The following is a 14,355-nucleotide window of genomic DNA, read 5'->3' as shown; positions in this document are numbered from 1 at the left end:
GGGAAACAAGAAGTTCTGGTGCAGTTTAAAACTAGGTTCTTTCATCCTGTCTCTGGTTGTCTGGGAGAAGAGACCAGCCCCCAGATGGCTACAACCTTCCTTCACGTAGAAAGTCTTTCAAAGCATGCATAATTAACACTTTTATTATAAATAGAATGGAAAACAGTGCTATTGGAATTCTCTGTTCCTGATCAGTTTTTGTTTTGCTTAAGTCTGTGTAGTATAGCAGCACACACCTTTATAGAATCACAGAACCACAGAACAGCACCAGGTGAAAGGGTGCTGAAAGATCATCTGGTCCAACCTTTTGTAGTAAAGGGAACCATGATGAGATAATCTAACACCCTGTCCAACACCGTCTTGAAAACCTGCAATGGGAGCTCCCTGAGGTATGGTTTTTGCACTGATTGGTTGTTCTCACTGGGCAAAAGTTCCCTATATCGAGACAAGAGCTCTCCTGGTACAACTTAACACTTGGTTTTTTTTCTTCTTGTGAAGAGAGAGCCTCCATCATTGTAGCCACTCTGTAAGTACCACAATACTGTGATAAGGACCCCCTGAGCTTCTCCAGAAAAAAACTAAATCCTTCAGTCTTTCTTCAGTGTGTGTTCTTGAGCCTTTGATCACCTTTATGGCCTTAGTTTGGATGCTCTCCAGTTGTCCACAACTGCTTTTGGAATTGCTGGGAGCAGAGCTGGACACAATACTCCAGGTGTGGCCTGAAATGCACCAAGCAGGGTGGGATGATCAAGTTTATGTCCCTGCTAGCAATGCCCCTGTGGATGCCACCCAGGATGTGCTTTGTGCTCCTTGCTGCGGTGGTGCACTGCTAAGTGCAGTTCAGCCTGATGTCCATCCAGACCCCCAGGCCCTTTTCCACAAGGCTCTTTCTGTGCCACACAACTCAGCCTGCACTGGGCTCTGTGGGTATGTCATCTCAGGTGCAGCACCTTGCTTTTGTCTTGATGATTAATTTTGCTCTATTTAAATGTTTTACTTGCCATCACTAGTTCATTTGTTGTATTCCAGTAAAACAGAAAGAGCATTACAGTTTTGTAATTGTGTGTAATTGACTTTCCTGAACTTAAAAATAACTGTTACTCTGTATGATGACTTCTCCCTGACAAATATAAAATGTCATTCCACGAGCTGGAATGTTCATTGGAACACATGGCAATCTGCTTTTAGACAAATCCTCTTTATGTGCTTGTGAAGGAAGTGTATCTTAAGGACAGCTTCCTTAATCCTGACCGTAGCAGATACATTATTTGATTCTTGAGAAGAGGTCACAGGAATTATCAAAAGCCTGTTTTTCAAGTTCAGGAGAACTTGAAAAGAACTTTAAAGAACACTGTAGGTTGTTTTCCTTCTTTGCCTACTGACAGGTATACTCACAGTAAATGTTTGGTTTGTAATTAAAATCCAAAATACACGAAACATAAAATAGTAACAAATTTATTAGGTATTCAGTATTAAAGAGAAACATTAAATACTACTCTTAAAATTGCATAACTTTTACTTTATCCTTTTACTAATATAAAGTTCTTAGAATAATTGTTTAGATTCAAAAAGTCCTAGTATCTGTTGCTAACTTTTGCCTTGTGAAAATAAAAGTAAAAGCCAGAATTTAGTAAATTTAGTTTCCCTTCTAAGTACTAGCTCCAGCTCTATGAAGCTTTATCTGTTATCATCCAATGACTTGTGTTGGATTTGCAGTTACTTTTGCTTTTTTCCTTTTTTTTTTTTATTTTGTTCTAGGATGTAGGACAAGTGCCAGGCTTTTAAGGGTTTACTTAGATTTATATGAAGTGGTTGATATACATAAATATTTAAAATCTTTTCAGACTAAGGTTGGTGTGTTTACTGTCACTGCTACTTGAGGGTAATTCAAACATATTTATTGATATTTACACATTCACCCATATATTCCAATGGCACTTATGATAAGAGTGTCTGTTGTTGTTGGAGAACGTAACACAGACCAAGTCAGCCACCCAGCAATGACACATAAATAGGACTTTCAAAAATCCATGTGGTAGCAAACCTTGTACATTGCCCCTTACAGAAGTGAGAATTGATATTTTGTGACGTTCTTTGAATAATGGTCTACCAGACTACTTAATCCTTGCACATCTGCATTTGTTGACAGACCATTATCTTTTGCATTATCTATAAGAAGGCATGCCAGATTTCTCATTCTGCAAGTATGATACAGAGCACTCACTGAAACTTAGCTCAAATTTAGTTTGTTCTCTTACTACATCTCCTACTACTTTATTTAATAGGAAAAACAATATTTGGTTTTTTTTATTCTGTGGCCTTTATGTTTCTGAAGTTGCTCGAGCTCCAGTTGGTTTTGGTTTTTTCCTCTCAACTCCATTCTGGTTTTTACAGTTAAGAAATCCCCATGAACACATGAAACTGTGAGAGTCAAACCCTGCACACCCTCTACAAAGCACAGGTCTGTGGGAACGAGCAGCCTCAGAATGACTGAGTGGTGCCAAGTACAGAATTTCCAGGTTGTTTAGAGCATCTAAAGAAAGATTACCTGGAGGAAGAAGTTACTGCACCCTTTGACACAGGGGGTTGTTATCCTGGACTTCACATCAATGAACAGTGCTCCATATACCTGTGTCTGGGTGATGGTGAAGGGCACGGTGCTGGTTGAAATGACTGCCTGATGGAAAATTCCACACCCATGGCTTCTTGAGTGTTCTATTGAATTCACAAATTCTGTTGTGTTCACAAATAGGCCCTAAAAATACCTATGGCAAATATAAGACAAATTTTTTCTTTGAGATCATTTCTGCATCCTGGATATGCTCACAAGTGGGGTTCTTTCTAAGTGACATGAGTGCCAGCTGCTCTGAGAGGGAGAGAATCCAGGAGCTAGGAGGGCTACTGTGGCCAGCAGGGTAGGGCATTGCTAGCCAGGGCCTGTCCCAGCACCCCCAGCCAGGGAGCAAGGCAGACAGACGTGGGAGTGAAGCCCAGAGCCCAGAGCCCAGGCTAACAAGCAAACGTGACAATGAAGCAGGTGGAACATCAAGCACCCTCAGGTCACAATCAGGATCAGGACTGGTAGGATTAGCAAGGCATAGTCTGGGGATCACCATGCAGGTCCATGGTGACTGGAAGGTCTGAAATCAACACTGGTGCCCTTCTAATTCCCTTCTGGGTGAGGAGGATGTGGTGTGTGGTGGGTGTCAATCTGTGCATTTTGCTCTGTTCCTCCACATGGTATGCTCCAGGACATAGGGATATAACATGAGGTCATAACTCAGACCAATCCTGCTGGACAGAAATATTTCTGGTCTTCAGTTCTGACATCAGTGAAGAGCCTCAGGACTTCCCCTGTTCTTCCAGAGCTATGCTTGCAGGACACTTGAAAGAGAACACGTGGCATGGGTCCTGCTTTCCTTGCCTCTTGTATTTTCTCTCTTGATGAGAAGTTGACCCATCATGATGATGAGTATTGTTCTCCATGATACTGGTAGACTTTTTCCTAGTTGAAGAAAACTGAACATAAAACAGGCACAAAAGTGTTAGCTTCATACACAGCTGATTCCTACTTTATAAATCTCCTTAAGAATATAATGAGGTCAGTATTACACAACTCACTGATTTTTAAATGTCCGGAAAAATCAATTGAAAATGTTCATCTCCTGACCTATTTTTTCTATTACTGCTTCATATTTCTGACTTAAAGGTCCTTAGGGTTTTGGTTCATCGCTTGTAAATTATTAATGTTATGTATATGAGAAGCAGAGAAACTAGTATCTGATGTCTTTCCTCTGCAGCTCAAGCTCTATTACAGAGGCCCATCCTGCATATGGAGGTCACATCTGAAACTTTTTAGTTTTCTGACTGATAATTTTTTCTTTTTCTTTTTCTTTTTTTTTTTTCTTTCTCCAGTTAATATTTTTAGGGTACTTGGTTACCCACCACTGAAATTCTTCCAGATGCCTTTTATGAATGAGGGAGTGCCAGAGGAAAAGGGTTACAAAACTGTGTTTGGATGAACAAAACTAATACATGACATTAATTTCTTAACTGACTTGGAGACTTTGCTGCAGCATGAGAGGCTGTTATCTCAAAAGAAAATTCACTCGTAGGCTGTATACTTGTCACAGATACCCAGCAAAATGTAAGCATCCGAGGAACAACCTGATTTTTAAAAATATCTGGGTTTGAGCAATTCAGGTATAGGATATTTATATGTGTGTGTATACATGTGAATTTCTTGCCATAACATTGCAAGTTTCTGTCGGTGAGCTCTTTATCTTATTTAGCCTTGTTTCTTTTGTGTGGTGCTGTAGAAGCTGCAGCTGTCCTATCTTTGGGCTTGGCCGCGGTCAGGCCCAGGCAAAGGTGCGATGGTGCTGGGACACGCTCCACAGGCGGGAGAGGGATGGAGCCACAGGCGGGGATGCAGAGACACGCTTCCAGAATTGTGGAGATGGGAAGGCTGAAGAGGGATGAAAGAAACAGCTGGCGGAAGAGAGCAGGGAAAAGGCGGGCGGTGCGGCTGAGGAGGGCAGAGGCTTTGGGCGCTGAGCGGGGACGGAGGTGCTGAGCAGGCGGGCAGGGGCTCTGTGAACAAGCGAAGGGCAGAAGCGCCACCGGCCTTGCCCATGGCCGCACGACTGCCCGTGCCCCTGTCTCTGTACCTGTCCCCAGCCCGTGAACCCGACCCCTGCGCCGCTCTGCCCGCCCGGAGCCGCCGCTCTCCGCGCGGGGCGGGGGCCCCGGGCCCGTCCCGCCCCGTCTCGCCCCCGTCACCAGGCGATGCTGCGGCCAAGATGGCGCCGGGCGTCGAGTGAGCGCGAGTGGGGATAGCGGCTCCGCTCCCGGCGCTCTCCCCACCTCGGGCAGGGGCGGGCGCAGGGATGAGCCGCGTTCCCGGTCCCGGCTGGTCGTCGTGAGGGGCGCGGGCAGGCAGACACCATGGCGGGGATTATCAAGAAGCAGATCCTGAAGCATCTCTCCAGGTCAGTGGGGCGCGGTGCACCGGGCAGGCTGAGGCGCTGCGGGGAGGGGGCGACTGCGGGTCCCTGTCCCGGTGAGCGACCCCCGGTCTGGGCGCTGGGCGGGGGCACCGGGTCCGTTCTGCGCGCAGAAGGGGGAACTGAAGACGCCTCCTCGTAGTGATTTGGAGGCGGAGGAGGTGGCTGGGTGCTCGTGTGGGGCTGTCCGGCGGCCACAGCCGCTTAGCCGGCCCCGGCCCCGGCTCCTTCGCCAGTGCCCGGCGGCGCGGGCGGGGAGGGGGCTCGGTCTGCCTGGCGCAGGAGGGAGTCACCGAGTGAGTGAGTCACCGCCGGGCTCCGGCCGCCTCCCCGGCGGGCTGACGGTGCCCGCCCCCGCTGCCCGAGGTGTGCGGGGGGCAGAGAAGCGGGGGAGACCACGACCCTCGTGGGTCCCGGGCGGCGGGGGTGAGCAGCAGCCGCCGCGGTGCGTGGCTGGCCGGGGCTGGGTCAGCTCGGCCTGTGTCCTTGCAGCTCGGCTCGCCAATTCCGAGCTCTTGAGACACCGAGCAGGTGAGGCCGGGCAACAGAAAGGTGCACGCGGAGAGGTGAAAATAAGTTCGTGGTTTTCTGTGTGGCTGAAATAACGTCTGAGGTGCCTCGCGGCCTAAAACAAAACAAACAAACCTCCTGTAAATTTCTTAGCTGTTAATGTCGTGTGCTTGACAGATGGAGACATCACAGAAAGTACACAATCTGGTTAATACAGTTTTAAAAAGCCGCATCAGGTTTCTCCCGTTTTCTAAAGAGAGGCAAAAACCTGTAAGGTACTTGATCTGTCATAATACCATGCCATTGCTAATTCTTCAGAGCTTACTTTTATATCTTAAGAAACACAACCTGAAATACTTATTTTTTTTTTTTCTTACAAAATGTTCTATTCCACTTTTGTGTAGTATTTCTGAAAAGTGTTTATAGAGAAAATCAAACAAAATGAAGTGACAGATTGTCATTTGACTTATCTATTGTTGATGCATACAGAGAACGTAATTCTCATTCCAAATCCTTTGATATCTATCTGCTAAATGTGATGTATGGAGCAATAGTAGAATAATTTTTGTTCTCTGCCCTGCTCATGAGTTATGTAGCAGGGAATGCTGACAGAGAAATCTTCTCTTCGCATGAAAATGACAGAGCACCGTATGAATAGAAATGCAAGGAGAAGATGTCATCAGCCTTGAGTCAGTTTTCTAATCAGCAGTGTGCTTGGAATAGCTGGATTTAGCAGCTTGTTTCCTGTAGTGATGGGTATGTAGCAAGCTGTATGGGAAGAGAAGTGAGCCCTAGTCTCTGTGCTACAGGTTAACTCTAAAATGTGTCTGGGAACTAGGCATGAATAAGATGAGTCAGTTTTTGTCCAGTTTTTTAAATGAGCAGCTGAATAGATTACAACTAAGTACTTTGTCATGTTTGTGGTTCCTCTCGTGTGTGTTGTGATAATGTTTACTCAACAAGGCTCTGTCAAATGATTTTGACAGATTTTATCACTTCTGGAAAGCTTATGGGATATATCCAGTGGTCTGTGGCTTGCAAGTTGAACTTGATGCTCATAATCCATACTATTCAAAGAGTGTGTTTGATACCTAAAATGTAGACAGTGTTATTAAGCTCCTTGTTATGAGTATTCTTCATTACATGTACAGATAATACCTTTACTTCCTGCAGAACAGGTGTTTCAGTGGTTTCAGAAGTTGTTTACCCAGGAAAGCAGAATTCAAGTGACATGAGCCTAAATTTCAGGACCTTGATTTTTTAGCAAAAATTCAGGATTTTCATTAATAAGTTTTGTGAGAACGTGACACAGGAGCCAAATACATAAGAATTTCCTGTAATAGCAAGAGTACCAAAGGATGCTTTCACTTTTTTCTCTTACTATAATAGTTGCAGTTCTGCATTTTTCATAGTTTCTTGAAACTGCTGCCTGCTTGTCATCCTCAGCTAAGCAGGCATTAGTGGCAGGACTAAAATTTATTGGAAGAGGTGCATATATATAGTGGAAAGAATTACCCTCTTACCTTGATTTATTTTCATTTTTGAATATTTTATTTCCCTTTATGTTTGAACAAAGGTATGAATTTGTATCTTAAGAATTGAAAGATATGAATTTGTACCACCAGAGAAGTGCTTTGATTTTTTGCCACAAACCACAGAACAGTTGAGGTTGGAAGGGATCTTTAGATCTTGTCCAGCTCCCCAAATCATCATTGATTTGGCAATGTTTGCCATGAAGATTACTGCAATATCTGTTAATCACGTTTTTACTCTTTTTCCTATCTAGGTACTGCATTTGCAAATTTAGAAGCATTGTGTCATTCAGCAATGCAGTTTCCATTCAGCAGTTCACAGTGCTTTTATTAGATGAACTGATAATGGAAACTGGTCTAGAAGGAGGCCTCATCATTCTACATTTGTTAGACAGTGAAAATGTTGCATAGGTATGAGTCTTTTAAGTCTTTAAGAGAATAAGAAGATGACCCAAACTCCATTTTGAAATGGTTTTGATATCCAAATTACTTTTTGCCTTTATAGAAGGGTTTTTGTTGCTGTGTTACAGTTTAAGAGCAGTGAAGGTAATAAAGCTTATTTTATTCAGTTTGTAACAATCATGTCAGGATGTGGTGATGAGTTTTTTGCTTTTTCAGTCTTAAAATTTTAAAAAATGTCCTCCATCTTCAACATACATTGTTCTTTCCCAAAATGAGGAGGGAAGGGGTAGGAACAAACTACGTCTGGTTTTTGTTGTACTTCACTTGTGTGGTGCTTGGTGTAGGATATGGAACTAAATGTATCAACTAAACTGAAGGGATGAGTTTGCCATTTGGAGGCTTGAAATTGTAACATCTCTATGTTGTGTTAGGTGAGGCTTTACTGAATGCACTTGACAGAGTGTCTTTATGTCATATGTGCCCTAAAATGAAACAAGTTTCTGGATAACAGCATCATCCTTTACAGAGGTAGGAAAGATACACCATCCCTAGGAGAAGTCTTCTCTGTAGTGTTGAGATCATGTACTTGTGCTGTAAAGGTCTTCCCCTTTAAACTGAAACTTGCGTTGAATCTTCATATGTGCTGTTATGTATTTTCAGTAGGTGAGAGAATTCTTGTTGAACAGCACCTTTTTATTGCAAAATTTTCTGTTCAGTGCTCTGCTATAATAATTGCAGGTATCCTTCAGCATTCCTTCTTTTTTCTCAGACTTGGTGGACAACTGTATGAAACAATGGTGTTAAAGATTTCCAACAGGATTCTAGATTGCCCTGTGCAAGTTCACTGTGGGGTTACTGTAATACTGTCTCTGTTTTTGAGGAGGTCATCTCTATGGCACGGGTTTCAGTCTTGGGTTTTTTGGATGGGAGGTGCACACAGAGATCAGGTATTACTAACACAGATTTGTATAAGTGTGTTTTCAGGTGTTTTTTAGTTTTGGCTTCTAGTCTCATTTGAAATTCCCTTTCTAGTTAATGAGCAGTCTGAGTCTTCTGTGTATTTGCATGATCCATGCCTTTCTGTGAAAAACAGTTTTGTTTATATGTGTAAGAAGCATAATGGCAAACTTATAAAACTTTGCCAGTCTGATAAGTAGCCACACTGAATATGACAGTCTTCACCTCAATTGATATTAACTCTTAAGTTTATTAATGAAAACACATAGTTCAACTTAAAAAGTTTCAGTTTGCATCTTACTCAATATTTTCCACAAAGGAAACAGTAAGAAGTTTTGAAGTGCTTGGTATGGCAGAAATTGTTTTCAGTTGTGTCATTAACTAATGTTCTGCATGAACTTAGACCTTTGCTTTTGCTTATCTGAATCAATAGATGTGAACGTACTGAGATTTCAATAGAAGAAAATTGCAGTGAGTTTTATGACAATTGTTTTCATTTCATAGTTAGAAGGTCAGTCTAAAGCTCATAAGGAGAATGGTTGTACAAAGAATAGCATCCTAATTGTATGAATATCAGGAATCAGCTGGTACTGATATAAACAATTATATCCTACATCATCTGGTACAACTGATATGCATCCTACTGAAGGGTTTGCCCTGCATGTTGACCTGTTTTTATGCCAGTCAGACATGCCTGATTGGTGAGGAATGTTGTCCTCTCAAGAGATCTGAGGTGACTTCTTTTAGAGTAAAGCAGTGTAACACCTTTATTGGGCTAGAATGGGCCGTTTCCTTCCTGAAAGTAAATGACCAAAATTGTTTGGATGAGCTTTGAAAATTCTGCTAGTAGCAAAATAAGTAGGTTTTTGCTTATTTTCAGTTTTGTATATTCCCCTTCTGTGTCACTTCAGTTTTGTGAAAGTTATCCAATTCCTTTAGCCAGCCAAAGAACACAAAGTGTGTGCTTTCCTGCCTCTCTCTTTGCTTGTACTAATTTTGCAGAGTGTGTTCTAGGTGGCTGACTTCATTGCCTTGTGTAGTATGTGAGAAAATTGCAAAACACAATGTAGACAGAACAATCTCTGTTGTTCTGAATGAGTCTGTATTGTCTCTGAATGCTTGCAGAAAGTGTTAGCCTTATGTCTGTCTTAAATGCTGCACCGAGGGACAGAATAAGCCTAAAAAACTACAGGTAGTAAAGCAGAACTGCTTGAGACATCAGACAAGAAGGAGAAAGAGCAATTTAAAATTTCACTGTAATTCTGTATTTCTTAAATTCCCTTATGTTTGAAAATCAATACTTTTGGTATTTAAGTGGAGACTTCATGCCAATTTATTCTGTGTGAATGTGTTGGTAATGTTCTGATGAGCATGTAGGAATCAATAAATGCGTTTTTAAACAGAAATAAAAAACTTTCACTCTCTTCTGGTTTTGTTAGTAGCTTCATGCATCATATGGCATTTTAAGATTTTGTAACAGAACATCTTCCAAAATTCAAACTGAAATTGCTCTGGTGCTTTATGAAATTATACATGTATTTTGGAGATAAATGAGCAATAATGCATTTTCTGGAAAAATTCTAAATTGTTACCTTTGTTAAGATTTGATATTAAATCTTGTGTTACATCTCAGAAAGATCTCTTAAGCTTTCAGTTAATAAAATAAATGGGTTAATAAAATAAACTCACAGAATTTGACTTGTCCTTTTCAGTTTGTTTTACTTTATTTTTGCAAATGTATTATAAATCTAAATGCTAATTCTACAGACATTGTATTTGTACAATTAAAGTTCTGCTGAAGCTTTGTTGAAGTCAGACAACTCTTGTGCATACATAATAAAAACTAATACATTTGCACAATCAAGAGGAATTAATCAGCACCATTTTAGTTGTATGTGATCATTTTCTTTAAAGGGTTCTCAGAATACTAGTAAGTTTCACAATGAAAATGGTCTTGAAGATTGCTCTGTTCAAGTATCTGACACACTAATATGAAGTATTCCCTGGGAAAAAAGGGTATTTAAATAAAGCCTGTAAGAAATAAAATTGTATCTTAGGGTCAAGTGATTATGGAGTATGTAAGAATCAAAACTAGCCCACAGTTACATTTTCTAAAAATTCGTTATTTCTCCTGTCAAAACCTTAGTGTTTTGAGGGGTTTTTTTACTATTGAAGCAGAATAAAAGTCAGTACTAAATAACTCCAAGAATGAGAGGTGCTATTTAGTGTCTTGTTTTATTTTTTCTTTTTTTTTCCTGCAAGAAGATTGGATGAAGGAGATCAGATAGTTTCTGATGAGACATTAATGGAATTATAAAAGCTTATGCAAAGTGATTTATTTCACAGGTTTTTTTTTTAAATCATCAGAATAATTGCTAGCAAGTAATTATTCAGTTTTATCAAGATATCTTGGGTTTGGCCACTTGCACAACCACCCAGGTTTCTCAATCCAGTAACTCCTGTAGGAGTACACCTTTGTGGAGCTGGTGCTAACCAAGGTTCAGATCTCTTCATTGTCTTCTTTTTTGGCAGGGAAACACAAGAGCGGAAAGAGTTCCAGCTAGGCTGTGCTTTTTAGTTCTTCCAGCCTCCCCTGGATGGATGTATGAGCCTTGCTGGAAGAAGAATGTCCCCAGCACAGATTTGGTGGCAGCTCTGCCATGCATCTTTACCATTTAGCTAGAGAACACTGGAGTTTTGGGGTTTTTATATCAGAGACACTTGCTCCTTCTGACTCCCAAGGAATTAACACTTGGATCCAGCTACCCAGGAATCTGAAAGTTATGTGGTTGCCTACTTCCTAAACAGTTTTCATTTTGTAGTTTCTTCCGTTACTGGGGGTCTGGAGACTTGAGAAGAAGAATAATTTGTAACTAGGTATCTGTAATTCACTTTAGTGGTAAATCTCTTAAATTCTGTTCTGATATCCCAATGAACTGCCTACCAAGGTCACTGTCCAAATGTTTGGGTTTTGTTGCAACAAAAGGGTGAAAGTGTAGGAATTAATTATATTTAAGCTGAGGTATCTCTTTGAAGTAAGACAGCAGAGAATTTTTTTTTTAAGAGTTTATTGTACTAAAATTTCATAGCCTGCAAAATCAGACTGTCAAATGTGTGCAGGTCTTTGTAGTATCACCCCAAACACAAAAACAAATCTAGAAGTCCCATTCCTCTACATCTCTAGAATCAGGTTTCTTTAGTGTGAATTTTGAATAGCTGAGGTTGAGATACTGTAAATAGGAACACATAATGTGAGGAATCTCAGCCTAGGCAAAACAAAACTGAAAAGTTGTCTCCCATTTAAAAATGAAATGAAACCCTCTTATGCTGCATCTTTGGGCTATCTTCTTCATGTTCCAGACATACTTACTGGGTATCTCTGAAATCACTTGGCTACACTATATGGATCTTTTCTGCATGATTAAATTTACTTCATAAGCTGTTCATTTATACAGAGCTCCAGTACTGTAGTATCAGACAGCAAGGGATACTCTCACAGGAATCTAGTGTTTTACACAGGTCTATTTCCTTTTGAATTCTGTAGTGTCATGATGTGTAACAAACTGTTGTAACTGCAGTTATCTTCAGCTAAAACTCTCTTACATTATTGTATCACTCCTTTTTCCCTTTGAACTTGATCCCTTGTGTGTCCCCTGTGTCCCGTTCCCTGCAGCGATCCCAGCTGGCTCTGGTGGAGATTGGTTTGCTGTGAATATCCTTACTACCAAAATGAGTACCAGAAGCTTCTCAGAAGCCGTGGCAACTGACCACTTGCTTTCACCAGGAATAGGGGCCTTATGTCTGAATACCTTGCCCTCAGGTAACTTCCCCTCTCCCACCTTTGTAGAGTAAATGTAACAGGTGGTATGTATTATATAAACGTAGGAGTGAAGTAAGCTCTATAAAATGTTACTTGGGTTTCCACTCCTGTTTCTTTTTGTAATTTAAAATTATGTAAAAAATAATTGTTTGTATGCAGCTGGATACAAACAATTTGGATTCTTTGGGATTTTTGTAAGTCCTAAAGTAAATTTGGGTTTGTGAGCTAGATCAGCAATCCCATTATAAACATACCTTGATGTGTATCCTCTAAATGTAATCTGTGTTTTTCCCAATATCTTTAGGCTATATGACATCTACTGTTTATTATTTGCATCTGCTTAATTTCTTTTCATTACTTTATGTGTATTAACTCTGTATTGACATATTTGAAGGATCAGTCAGCTCTTAAACTAGTTTACAGAAGAAAGTGACTGATTTTATTTTTTTATTTAAAATTAAAAGTGTTCTTATAGTTAATATCAAAAAGATCTTACTTTGTTGTGAGATCTGATCAGCTAGCATTAAAAAAGATACCTGTTAATGTCATATAAATAAATGATACCATTTCCAAAAAGCAGGTATTGTTATGCTTTTACATCATATCATTATTTCATTATTTAAAATTTCTGAAGTTATTTTTCATCAAATGGCTTTTTTTTGCATTAGGTACAGAATATTGTATTTTAAAGTGGTATTTAATAGTTATCAAGTATAAGCAAATTAAGGTGGTTTATTTGCTGCCTGCAGTGGGGAAGTTGTATATGCATTGCCACATATTGTTTGATATATTCAGGACTTTATATTATCTTGTACTCATTGTGTCATTGAGGCATGACGTATAGGATTGTCATGTTTGAATAAATTTCATTGGGGTTGATCATATTGGCCATTTCTCTGCTTGATGTGAAAAGACTCATGGAATAGAAAAGCTTAATATTGATCTGTGTGAGGGTTTATCATAAATGAAAAGTAAATTGCTTGAGCAATGTTTTACTTGTGACATGATTATCATTTGTGCAGTGCAAGCTCCTCATTTATGCACAGTGCTTGGCTGTGTCTGCACAGATCTGCTTCATGACACATAATTGGATAATAACCACTGATGATAGCAGCTGTCTCAGTTCTGCCTGTACCCAAAAAGCAAGCAATACAGCTTTTCTAAATGGAAGGAAAATAATGTCCTATATGTGTTATTACAGAATTAACTAAGGGAAGCATTATGTACTTGGCGGCGATGTCAGTATTTGAGAAAGTGTGGAACAGGTCTTGAAGAGAGTAGGAGCATTCTAAGACATCTTTAGGAAGTCACCTGGAGTAGGAGTCTGTGCTGAAGTCCTTCTGTGTTGTAGTAAAATGGAAGCAATTATTTGGAAAGTGTCAGCAAAGCAGATGTATTACTCAGGGCTCCTACAGTGGGATGGATCAGGAGGTGGTGTGACACTGCACCAGATGTGTTACACAAATACGGGTTGCTTGTTGAGCCAAGGTCCTAATAGTGATCACCCTGGAAAGGAAGATTAGTCTTTAGACTATGATAGGTCAAAAAGAGTGATGACTGTTAGGTGCTTGAGGTCATGTATAGTCGCATGGAAAGTCCCACCTGAAGCTGTAGGGTTGTAGGTGCTATTTCGGATTTGTCCAGTGTGCTGTAACTCATGGCCAGCCTGAGAGCAGTAGATCCAGGCTGGGTGTGTAAACAAGGAAATACCCTGTCCTCCTCCAGAGGGTTGGGCAATGAGCACCTTCACAAAGTGCTTTGTAGGAGGTGATGCAGATCCTCTCCATGCTGAACATCCAACAGGCCATGGAGGGTTCTCCATCTTGCACTCAGACACCAAATGCTTATCTGACAATTCTGCAAATCTTTATGGTGAGATTAGATATAGCATGTAGGAATTGGTGTGGAATGACCACAATACCGATGGGTAAAGGGGTGATACCTTGCTCATGTACAAACTGATGTTGGAGGGTTTAACAGGGGGTCAGCTGGGTGTCACAGATAGTGAGGGGTGTACTTGATCAATGCAGTTACTTAAAATCAGCTATGGTTTGTGGTGTTACTTTGGATGAGAGGAACTCAGTTGTAACAGTATACACCGTTGATCCCAATACTTTTTTTCCTGTGG

General features: G+C 40.7%; 1 protein-coding gene across 4 annotated transcripts in view; it reads left to right on the top strand.

Moving 5' to 3' along the window:
* Positions 1-4,772: 4,772 nt before the first annotated feature.
* BLTP3B (bridge-like lipid transfer protein family member 3B) overlaps positions 4,773-14,355 on the top strand; it is a 47,295-nt gene continuing 37,712 nt past the window's right edge. For 3 of the 4 annotated variants that reach the window (XM_009086638.4, XM_050987203.1, XM_050987210.1), the window contains exon 1: positions 4,773-4,991. In XM_009086638.4, coding sequence (XP_009084886.3) covers positions 4,948-4,991 — 44 coding nt within the window. In that variant the 5' untranslated portion in view covers positions 4,773-4,947. Of the gene's footprint in view, positions 4,992-12,080; positions 12,228-14,355 lie in introns of all 4 variants that reach the window. The other variant, XM_050987206.1, reaches the window with a different exon arrangement.

Source organism: Serinus canaria, chromosome 1A (assembly GCF_022539315.1).
Source record: "Serinus canaria isolate serCan28SL12 chromosome 1A, serCan2020, whole genome shotgun sequence".
NCBI lineage: Eukaryota > Metazoa > Chordata > Aves > Passeriformes > Fringillidae > Serinus > Serinus canaria.
Note: the sequence above shows the minus strand (reverse complement) of the source record. Positions and strands in the feature narration are given on the sequence as shown.